Source organism: Buceros rhinoceros, unplaced genomic scaffold (assembly GCF_000710305.1).
Source record: "Buceros rhinoceros silvestris isolate BGI_N320 unplaced genomic scaffold, ASM71030v1 scaffold6931, whole genome shotgun sequence".
NCBI lineage: Eukaryota > Metazoa > Chordata > Aves > Bucerotiformes > Bucerotidae > Buceros > Buceros rhinoceros.
The window spans coordinates 136,024-148,191 of record NW_010394775.1 but is presented as its reverse complement, the minus strand read 5'-3'; the positions used below and the strand labels follow the sequence as shown (position 1 = coordinate 148,191).

Sequence of the window (12,168 nt, the reverse complement as noted above, 5' to 3'; positions counted from 1 at the left end):
CAAAATGGATTTATGTTGGCAAATACTTTAACTGGATGCACCCTTAGTCTGCCATGAGGCTGAGCATCTGAAGCGTGTTGGCATTGCCGGAAGAGCAGTTTGCTGAAGCTGACGTTGATAAACAAGAAAAAATACTCAAGTTTTATTGGAAATACTGAACAGAAATGAGTGATAGGAAAAAAAATAGAATGGTGTACATTCAACTTGATATTAGTACTGTTCACACAAATAGAAGGCACAAGATCTTACATGCTGAAGCTCTTCTCACTAATTTGATGCATTAACTTGCTCTGAATGGGCAAAGTAAATGAAAATGTATCAGATAATTTATTGCCTGCATGAGTCATTCATAAGGTACCAGTTATCTACTTCAGTTTCTTCACAATATACTAAGTGTTAACTAGTGTTACTGTTGATGTTTGGTTCTTTTCCAAAAATATATACAGTGGTTTAATGTAAAGTTAGTGATGTGGTAGTTGTTAGGTCTTAGAATGTTTACTTGTATGTGTATGTTACATAAATGTGCCTATATTTGTGTATACACATGCAACTGATTTCATAGGAAGAATTTTGGTGATATTTACTGATCCTGTTGATACAGGAAAGAGCTTTATTTAGTAATAATGATTTGTGATGAGAATGAGATCAGAAGCTACTGCTTATGTAACGTTGTTACACTTCTAGCTGTGTTTTCTTCATCTTAGGCATTTATCGAGAGAGGGATGAGAGAATTGGTGGCTTTTATTCTTCCTCATACAAATTTGGCATGAAGTCAGAATGTGTTTTACGTGCTTTGGGGTTATTTTTAACCATTTGCTAAAAATCCGGAACACCAGTTTTATGGGAAAATGAAAACCAAGTATTATTTTCACTGTTGGTTTTGTTCTCAGGTGTATTAAGATAATGGAATTTTTCTTATTATACCAAATAACTTAAAATGGAAAATATCAGGGGTTGCTATGTCTGTCTTGGGTAATGGGTTCAGGGCAAAAAATATGCTTGACCTGCATTTCATAATTGCATCGTCTTTCCAGAAAAGATGAGCCCACGATTCATGCTTAACATAGTTATTTGAAAAGTGACTGAAAGTCACGCTGGGTCTCAACACACTTAGTGGAAGAGCATCAGTATGTTCAGAATTAAGTGTGTACTTAACTCTCTGTAGCACAAGGACTAACAAATCAAGGCTTAGCTAAGTAAGATAAACAAAACTAATACAAGGTATCTTGTAAAGGCAGTATTCTAGATGTAGTGATACGTCATCATGCATTTGAATCTTAACTATTTCTACAAATTAGGAATCTATACTAGCTTCAAACTTAGTAGGAAGTTGATCTGGTAATACTAACTAGCATGCTTTTGGCATATGAAGAGTTTACGCTTGCGGTAGGTATTTGAGAGGAGTAACAGAAATGTGTATCTGTGTAATTAAAAACATGGCATCTTGTATCAATTATATCTAGTTCTATGTGAACTGGCAGTTGAGGCCTACGCAGACCCATTTGTGGTTTTAAAATGCTGCATGGTTTAAAGTAGTTGAGTGAAATTATGCTCGCTTAATTTGCTTGGCATTAATACTATTTTTAAATTAATGATAGAATCAATTTTTGTTTTTAAATTAAAGATCTGATTTGATTTTTCCTTAATGAGTGAAAGTATTATTGTACAAGGGTACTTCTGTTTCATTGCATTGACATTTATGTGAAATCTTACTTATTGACAAGTAAAAACATTAATTCAGCTTTGCTGTTAATTCTGTCACATTTCCTTCTCAAGAAAAAGCAGTGGAACAAGGCTTAGTCTACATCATTTGTTAATAGCAAAGATACTTGGAATCATGCTATGCTGTACATTGACCATTGTTTTAAAACGAGAAGCTGGTGTTGCAAAAATGACTCTTGTGAGTACAGCTGAGCAAAATGTATACATTTCAATTTAAAATATGTTGAGTAAAAATAAAATATATATACACAGAAACTCTTAGCTTACTTTGAAAGCAAAGTAGTAGAAGTAGATTTAATACATCTTCGAAAAGTTCCACTTGCTGTGTTGCTTGGTACCAGCCTAAATAGGAATTATTCTCGTTTTCCCAAAACCAAGTTTTTAAGGAAGATTTAATGAAGATAAGCTTTGAGAAGTTCTATTTCTAAACATAACCTTTCTTGTATGCAGCTTCTTCCAATGTACTTTTGAAGGTCAACTGAAAAAGTTTAGTTTCAGATTTAAAAAGTAGGGTTGGAATTAAGACGCATTTTTCCTCTGTAGCTTGCTTGAAGATTATTTTGCAGTCATCTGACAGCTAAATGTAGCGATTGTTCTGGATCCTGGTAATGAATGTGGACAAGCAGTTACCTGTGTGATTTTTACCTACACCTAAAGAATGTGGTGAAATAGAAGTTGAAAAGATGTGTGTGAATATACGTATTTTGACGCTTTCATTAACAGAAGAGATTCTGAAAGCATGGGTGACAACTACTAAATAAAGCAGCTGTTTTGAAATAGTTACTTCAGAGGAGGACCACATTTCAACATAGTAAAAGGTTCTGACTAGGCAGGGAAGATGGCATTAGTAACGAAGAGGCTATAAATGGGTAAACAGAGGAAGAAGAACCACCTTCTGTTACCATGTTTAAGTTTTGGCATGTATAATTACATAAGTAATGGCTAGTAGTATGTTCCTACAGGCAGCGTTCTCAAGCAGGAGAAAGCATTAACGTGCTTGGCCAAGAGAATCGGGTTGCCTTCCATCCTTATCTCATCCATACTTGAGCGGATGTAACGTGTGTTATTAGATTTGCAGAACGTGTCGTCAGTGATTGTAGTAATATTGTTGTACTGCAAAACAAAACGTAAATACACTTACATAGTCACACCCATATATGTTGAAGAATTTTCAGACTTGAATTTTATTCCTTTTACCCTCCCACTTCATTGTCATTGGGATAGATTTATGTATACTATAGATAAGCAGGAATAAAGTCTCATCAAACCAATCAATGAGGTGATAAGCAGTTTGAGGTTACTGATGTTTGAAATGCGTTGTTGATAAAAGATTAATGCTTCTTTTTACTGTTTCCTATCCTTGATATTCAGAAATTCCAATGAGAAATTTTCTCTGTAATGACCGACTTGTGAAGGCCAAGTGTTCTGGCCATACAGATGTGAGGTAAATTGGTTTATTTGGAGGAGAATTGGACAGCTGTAGGACAACTGCAGTGTGAACCGTTTTAAAAGATGGTGGGTTTGCTTTGAAGTATGTAACTAAAGAGGGTCTTCATAACAGAATGTTAAGGAAATACTTCAACAATACCTGAAGGTGAAGAATACGCAGACTTTCTGGTAAGTTAAGGGGAACAGATTCCAGTGCATTATGTCCTAAATAGAGGTAGGCCAAATTTGTCAGCTTCTAATAGAAAGAAAGAGAGTATTAATGTTGATATTACTTGAGGTAAAGTAACTTGTGCCTATTACAAGACATCAGTAATTTTCTCTGATCTCATTGAAAGTGCTTAAAGTGACCAAACATGAAACATGCTTTTGCTGTGAATGTTTAATACTACTGTCTCAAGCTCAATGAACCAGGCCTTTTATGATTTGGAAATTTCAGTGTCAGTTTATTGGTTATAAAACTTGAGGGCACTGCAAAGCTGTATCCTTGTATGTTAGTATTTCTGTGGTGCTCAGGACTGTATTTGAGCCATCAATTTTGAATGGAGTTTTTCTTTGCACGTGAGAGAAAGGAAGTAGGTATGGTATCTCACAGAAAATTTTTTTCTATGGAAGGGATGAGAGTGGGTGCACAAAGGGTTATTATTTCCAAGTGCCCTAAAAACAAAACAGAAGCTGGAAAGCTGCTTCATCATAGTTTGTTTGTTAGATGACAAAAATACAGAAAAATTAATTTGGTGGTATACTGGATAGTCTGGATAGTTATTAATTTTATTTAATTGGCTACTTAAATTATTGTCTTCTACTTACCTTGAAAGCATTTGCTTTGATTCCCCTGCTCTTGATTCTGTTTTGATTTGCATTAAACGTGGTTAGTTTGGGAGGTAAAGCAGGAAGTTTTAAAAGTCGATTTTCAGCAAGAGAAAGTTCTTCCAATAACAGAAGCTTTGAAAAGGCTCCATCTTCTATTTCTTCTATCCTGTTTCCGCTAAAATCAATTCTTCTCAAGGTAGCTTTACACAAAAGAAATGAAAATCTATTTATTAAATTTATTACTAAGTGACATGTGATATGTATAATGTCGTATAAGTCAAATTTGCACTGTTGGCTGTGCCATCCTAACTGTGATCTACAAATGTAAATAATATTAAAATATTAGTGAAATCCACATTTGGTTTTCTTCAGGGTCTTATATTAAAAGAAAAAAAGGAAAATACTCTGAATCTTTCCTTTTCTTTTGTAGAGACAGCATGATTTCAGATATTTATGGAATTTGCCGTGTTGTAGAGTGAGTTAGCTGGGAGAGGTGTCCTTGGAGCATTTGAAGGAAAAATAATACCTGGTCATCTAAGACTGGATGGGATGCAGAGTCAAGTTTTATTTTATCGATCTGCTCTTTTTCTGATTGCCTGGGAATATTAAGATGGATACATGAGCCAAAACAGGATTCCATATTGCCTTCATAGTTACTGTTCTAATATAAGCATTGAATTAAATAAGTAATACACAATGATATCTAAGAAAGTATATATATATAAAAAAATAATATTTTGGTAAACTTGGTATACTACTAAGGGACAACAACTTCAAATATACTATCAGGTAAAGGGAACTTAAAATCTGAATGTTACTTACTAATGTCAGCAAAATCTGAGACTGCTATCCTTTTTATTTTGTTAAATCGTGCATAAAGATATGCTGTTTCCTTTGGCAGCGGGGGTACAGCCTCGATGTCTATTTCCTCACAGTACACTGATCCACTTAAACACACGCAGAGCAGACACGTAGGTAAATCTGAAAGCAGATTGAGACAGAAGTTGTTCAACTAACTTAAGCTGGAATACTCAAGAGAAATTTCTCTAGTATCTTTTAAGATTTCCCATTACTAGATTTTTTAAAAAAAATTCTATTGACATCAAGTTCTGAAAAGAATTTAATATTCTGAACTTTGAGTTTTGTATTTTTTTATTGTGCATAATTTCCCTTATCTGAGCATGTCTTGAAATGCTATTAATTGACCTTAATTCAGTTAATTGGCTTACAGTGTGGTGAATATGACAACTGCAACTCTGGCCATGTTAAATGTCATTTTCAGACCCATTCTGAAAAGAGAAGTCCCTGCAGAAGAAGCATCTAGCAGTGTGCACGTGGCATTGGAGCGTTTCTGGCAGGGTCATGCATACTCCATGTTACGCCTAGCTACTATTTTGTCTAACCCTTTTTTACACAAGCTCCAACGATGATGATTATATAAGAACTGGAACGGATCGCCTGAAGTAATTTACTGAGGGTTTTTTATAGCTGTGATTTTTAAGTAGTAAGAGAAACTCTGCATTGTTTTCAATGCCATTACAGCTTGTCCCGTTCCTTGTAGGCATTAGTAGAGTATTAGTCGTTTCTGCTTTGCATTAGTCCTGTATGACAGCGATATAAAATGAATATAATAGCTTTCAATCCAGTTCCATCACCACTGCTATCTGATTTCCTGTGTTTTCTACATTGTCAGGTTTCTAGTTAGCTTCCAGACTGGTCTGTCCATAATTGAGTAGCGTCATACATAGTTATCACTATGTAATAAAACAGGAACTTCTGCAAGAAGTGAGGAGTTACATGAGTAGCCAGTCAATACTGGGCAGTCAACCCAGTATGTATGATTTTTTTAATGGATATTCTGTGTAGATGGAATTGCAGTTTTGAGCTTTAGCTTTGTATTACCATTTGTTAGACTCTGGAGTTCCACCCCGTCTGCCTTTTTTGATTTAGTGTCTCGTTTGTCGTATGCCAGGGTGTAGGAAATGGAAAATGATTGTGAAACACTGCTGTCACTGTTTAAAAGGCAGCAGTGTTTATGCTTGTCTGTGACTAGAAGCTCTGGTGTTCTCACAGAGATTTGTTCTGCTGTTGACGGGGCCTTGTTGCCAGATGCTATCTGGTGGTAACATTAATTAAAACTTTGGTGGAGACTGGCACTCCAGTGGTCTTGCTGAATCATCAGTTATTTTTGGAAGTTTAGATCACAGATACACCCGAAATATGTGTGTCTTCTCTTCAGAGTTCTGTTCAGCAGACAAAAACTTTTTTCCTTTCAAGTTTAGTAAATGTGACTTGTACAGAGTCTTGACAATACACCTCAGAGCCTGCTGCGAACTTAGGCTAGTGGGGGATGTTCCTGATGTATTTGAACTACTGACTTGCCTGGTCATCGGATGTAAACTGTGAGAAAGGCCAGTTCTTTGAAGAAATCTAAGTAATTTAAGCACTTTGTGTTTCATCCTTACTTGGTTAAACTGTGGAGTTTATTTGGGTGTAGATTTTGTTTTTCCTGGTTGTCTTTCCTAACTTAACTTGGATACATCTCTACAGCAAACCTGACTGGGTAAGGCTGTGCTTTGGGTATTCAGAGTTTGCCTAAAGATCCTTTAAATTTTTTTCATTTTGCTCTGTCAGAAGTTACAAGACTCTCTCTAAGAGATATGAAAGATATTGATAAATAAAAAGATTAATTCTAATCCCTTGTCATCCTTTGTTTATTTAATTTTCTTGTTAAAATATGTTCTTTTGGAGAACTTAAATGTTAAAGTATTCATATCAATTAACTTACTTGTATCCTTTGTGGGTGCTACATTGCTGTCATCCTCTTGCAGTCTTAGGGAAGTGTCAAGAGAAATGTTTGTTCCACCCTTTGTGTGAGAGCAAATGTTATTTTAAAAAACAAACAGCAAGCAAAAAACCAGAGTATTACAAGGATCTGAAATCATGCATCTTTTAAAAATGAGCATCCTATGACTTCCTTATGACATTTAATTTTTAAAATCACATTAGTCATGCAGCATATAAGAATATGTATATTATCTCTTTTGTACATGAGCTGTTCACTCTGAAAGGCAAGAAGGGAAAGTGATGCCCCTAGTGTTCATTAGAAAAGTAAAGATCTTTAAGAACAGTAAGCACAAAATAAAAATAGGAAATTTTTGTGTGGGGAAGGAATATGTAAGCATCTACAAAACCTGGAGTTCTGAAGATAAAAGATATTGCACATCGTGCAAAAATCGATAGGATTCTTGTGAATATAAATTGTAAATATTTTTGTTTGTTTTACCCAAATAATCTCAGTAAAATAGTATTTCCTTGCACTTAAACTTATTCAGAATTCCCTGTTGAGGTAGTAACTGCACCTTTTCAATTGCATGACCAATGAGTTTACAAGCAAGTTCCTTTCAGGTATTGGCTGAAATATGGCAGTTCAGTTCCATTAACTGCACTTAAGTATGTGTTAAGACCTGGGCTGCTTACCGAAAGGGCCTGTTGTGTTGCAGGAAATGGTAGGCAGGTTTTCATTGAGTACCATAGGAAGTTTAGAGAATTACAGACTATTTCTAGAATTATAGTATGTGTACGGTGGGTTATACTGTGATTTGCACGTATTGAAGTGAAGGGGGTTTTTGGGTTGACCGTAGCAGTTGTTCTTGGCTAGCATCATTCGTTGTCTTATTTTGATGGGGAATGTTTGTAGGACAGAGTAAGGCAATATGCTTTTTGGTCTGCGTGGCTATTGAAAACACATGGAGAAAAAAAGTACATTATTGGGTGTGGAAGAAGTTTTTCAGTAAATGTACTTAATGATCATGCCCTGGCAGAAGTACAGTCCGCTGTTGCAGATTGCGGCTTATGCACTGCAAGTGCTCATGAGTGAACTGATTTTTTTACAACTTTTTAAAAAAATTCTTCTCCTTCAGGCGTGTAACACACAATTCATCTAGCAAAGAAGTGTGAGAGTTACTAACTTTGTTTTATTTAGTATCTGGTTGCTCCCATACACTTTAATGTGTTAATTTTTTGTTCTGCAAATTAAAACACTCAAGCTTGACATAAAGCCTGAGAAACAAATACCTTGGCCAGCCTCTGTTGTTTTGACCCCTTTTTAGCCTATGAATCATCCTTGGCTCTTTCCTGTATCTGTCTCTTCAGGCTATGGCTTTTTTGCGCCTGTTGTTTGGGATAGGGTGGTTTGCTCTAGTAAGACATTTATACCCCAGTTAGAATGCTGGCAACCGTTTAGCAGTTGTAGCATTAAACTTCTTGTAGGGCAAGGGCTTTGTCGGCTGTAGGGAAGCTGCAGTATGAGTTGAACAGTTAAACAAGAAGCAAATCTTAGAGAACATTTCTGTGAGAATGTGTAGCTTGTGTAGTTACTTTGGTGAGGTATGTGAAGACATGGTACCTGAATGAAGTATCCATGCCAGAGGAGACTTCTGTGTATGTGGACTTAAAATAGAACAACTGCACGTCTGTTGTTGTAGTGTGGCTCAAAAAGACCATTTTTAATATGCTTTTATGAAAATAATGATTGCTGATGTAGCATATCTGTACCAGGTGTAGAGTTCTAACACAGTATTCCGCTTGAGGTGTGATCTGTGAAAGACTGCGTGTGAGTTGCTTGTAGAGTACAATGTACAACTAATTTCTGCAAATGGGAAATGTCATCAAAAATAAAACTGATAATTTGCAGAATAATATCAAATTCACAAAATTAAACATTCCACAGGTTCCCCCTGCCAAAGTAGCATAAATAACAATATATTGGAGGTATTTCCTGGTCAGCTGTAATAATTGCTAGCCATGGAATATGAGTGCCGAAGATTGTTTGGACTGTAACCACAGAAAGTTCATTACTTGCATATGCAGGGAATGCACTGAAGGAATATTGGCGTACTTAAACTCCTGCCTCTTGAACTTTACTCCACAGACATGAATTACCCACAGAAAACCACATGAATGTGTTTATATCGTAATAGTTTAACCACTTTGACTTCTGAAAGTAGTCAGTTCACCTCCATAATGCACAAAGGTCTATAAAGCCAATAGTTTATATTCAATGGAATTAATTAGTCCAGATATGAGATGGTATCGAATTGGATAGTTCTGTTGTGGAAATAAAGATTTCATGGTTTTAAACTTCTGATATTTTATGCAGGACTGGGGTGGCTGTGGTTTCAAATAATAGTCATTGTAATAAATTTTGCTTGGCTGACCTTTTCTTTAGTAGTGAAGTTCGCTTCATTTTGTTGATCGCTAAGACAAACAGATGTCTTCTGATGTTTTCACTAAGACTCTTTTTCTAAGTGTGTGTTCAAGCACACAGTAAAGAGTTAAATTTGTCATGCAAGATAAATTTCTGACTGGGCATATTTGAGGAAATTGTTGGCATGTATTTCAGTTACGGTTAACGCTTGAAATATTTGGGGAGCTAGAATTTGTGCAATAAATGAGTAGAAGATTTGTGCATGCCACAGTTGAAACTGGGAACACTGGAACTTGTATAGATGTGTTTTTTGCACATAAGGAATGAATTTATTATTTTGCAATGAAAACAACATGATATTGGAGAACTGATCTGGTGGAAATAATCACTGACTGCATTCCTAGAATTAGCCTAAGCAGAACTGTTGGCCTTTGGAGGACCTCTAGTTTACAGCGCTGCCAGTACAACTTTTGGTTAGTCTGTGGCACATCTCTTGGCACCATGTCCTTGTAGGTATGCTCCTTGTTGTTCTTTTTACTGAAGCAGTAGCGTATACTTATGAGGATGATTTTTAGCAACAAATGTCATCTGATACTGTGCCTAACTAGTTGAAGTTAACACTTGCAGTGCTTTTTAAGAAACTGAGTCAGTTGTGAATGGGCAGCCACCTATTAAGAGTTGTATAAATGGTCTCTTTTTCACAGGCTTATGAAAGCATGTTACTTTATCACGGTGGCAGATGTCAGATTTAAATATACCTCAGACATTTTTTAATATAAATATGTAGCTGCTGATTTTAGCCTAACAGTGGAAAGCTGTAGTTTAAGTAGAACTGGGAAAATATTCAAGGTGTACAGCAGTGATTTTTTTCATGTATGTGCGGCAATTTTTTACTCCTTATTTTCTTTTGCTGTCATCTTTTTTCTTGTATATCAGACTAAGTTGCTGTAACAAGTACAGTTGGTATTAGTGAAAACTTCCTGGAATTTATCACTATTTGGTTGTTACAGCTTTGTATATGTGGTACTTTCCTTGGGAATTACTCTTGGGGCATTCAGAGTTACTTTTTCTTCCTGATCAATGTTGTGTTTCGCTCTCTTGATGTTGCATCATTTGGGTACTGTCAGGGGCAGTCTGAACAGAGCTATGAGATTTTCAACTGACCCTGGCAGCTGAGGCTGTTGCATTTCAGTTTAACAGGCATGTCTGTGGAGAGCACAGCAAAAACGTTCAGAATTGACCGTTTGGGGGTGCTGGTGAGTGCCATGAGGTATGATTTTTTTATTTCTACCTTTGAGACTCTCAAAGCGTTAATAATGGAAGTGACTACCACAGTGCTGCACGTTCCATAGTAGATCAGGACTGCTAAATGGCTGAGTTGCAAAAAACCCCAAACAACCCACTCCTGAAAAACCAAGGCAAAAATCTTGATGGTTTGGTAAGTCAAAAAAGAAACTGTGGTTTATGCTGGCAGGTTATGTCCAATAAAAAGTACTGTTTCAAGTAATACTTCGGTATTAAAAAAACCCCTAAATAAAAACCCCTCCTTTTTTTTCAGGCACATTTATTGTGTGAATACAATGCTACTCAAGCTATTGAGCTAGTATATGAGAATATCCCATTTTTGAAACTTTTAGAATGGTAGGCACATAACTACAGCAGAGTTAAAAATTATGCTTTAGTCTTATTTGTGAAAGCCTGTCTCTTGTGAGTTTCTCAAACTGTAGCAAGGGTGGTATTTTTGTGGTTTTAATTTGAGTGGCTCTCTCTCTGAAACCATTGAATGGTTTGCTATGATTATAAGACTTTTCCATAAAATCTGGATACATGCATCTAATTCCTTATTCATATAACGCTTAGCAGTTAAAAACAGTAAACTGATAATATAAATAAAATACCTTTCTTATATCCTTGGATTGCATTTCATAATCTTGTTGCATCAGGCTTCCCATGGTAACATCTGTATCATACTCATAAAACGGGAGTGATTCTTGCTGTATAGGTGGTGCTGAATTTACCAAAGGTACAAACACAAACAAAAAAAAAGTAGTCTGCAAAGTCTTCATTCTTGCACTGAACAATGTATCTGGCTTTCACTGAGCTGGTGAAGATCTACTCGTCTCTTGACTATGGAGAATACTTTCTTTGTGACTGGAAAAGAAAATGCAGTCCGTCAAAACAATATTTAAAGCCTAGAGTACTAGTTGGCAGGGGTTTCTAATGCATAAAGAACATGGAACAACTTTTAACTCTTGATATCCTTTAATTACACTCCGGCATTAGAAAGACTGTTCTTAACACAAAAAGAAACTGGAAAGTAATAAACAACATTTTCCAGCTAATAAGGAAAATATTATCTTAATTAGCTTGTTTCCCAGTGTGGTGGTGTTACTAATAGCACAGTGATTTTATGAAGAATTTTATGAAACGTTTGGCATGTATGTAGCTGAACTAATTAAGATGAGACACATTCAAATGCATTTTTTTGCTATCAAAATAATGATCTTCAAACCTAAATGCTCTATAACAATCTGTCATTTTCTTTGTCTTTACATTTGAAAGTAAGCAAGAGAAGATAATGTTACATCCTCTGAATATTTTACAGGTTGTACACTTCTCAGGCAGGGGGAGGAGGCTATAAACATAACCTTTAGAACATTTTAAATACACACACAATACTTTTAAAAATAAATCTTTACACAGCATGTTTTTCCTGCTTATTGTAGTTGTTTTATTTAAGCTTCAGTTTAATATACTTTTAGGAAAAAAAGTCCACCTACCGTTTTAGCAGATTCAAAATTCTTCTGTGATTTTCATAAAACCAGCTATACTTATCTATAGGTTAACCTAAAGTGGATTGGTAAATGAGTAAAGTTAGGAATTACATCCAGATTGTTGAAATGAATACTCTTTCGGAGTTTGACAGTCTTAAGAGTGCTTTCCATGGGGTGAAAAACGCTTTGCCAGCATTCTTTCCC

The 12,168-nt window shown here is 35.7% G+C and overlaps 2 protein-coding genes across 2 annotated transcripts in view; one reads left to right on the top strand and one right to left on the bottom strand.

Annotated features, from left to right (window-relative positions):
* The window catches only part of CENPP (centromere protein P), a 131,648-nt gene that overhangs the window by 14,385 nt on the left and 105,095 nt on the right, over window positions 1-12,168 (top strand).
* OGN (osteoglycin) lies at window positions 2,665-11,341 on the bottom strand. Its single transcript, XM_010145315.1, has 6 exons — window positions 11,089-11,341; window positions 6,770-6,848; window positions 4,804-4,962; window positions 3,979-4,181; window positions 3,311-3,406; window positions 2,665-2,835 (listed from the first exon to the last, which is right to left on the bottom strand). Exons 1-6 carry the CDS (start codon window positions 11,254-11,256, stop codon window positions 2,665-2,667), a joined length of 876 nt encoding a protein of 291 aa, XP_010143617.1. The 5' UTR covers window positions 11,257-11,341.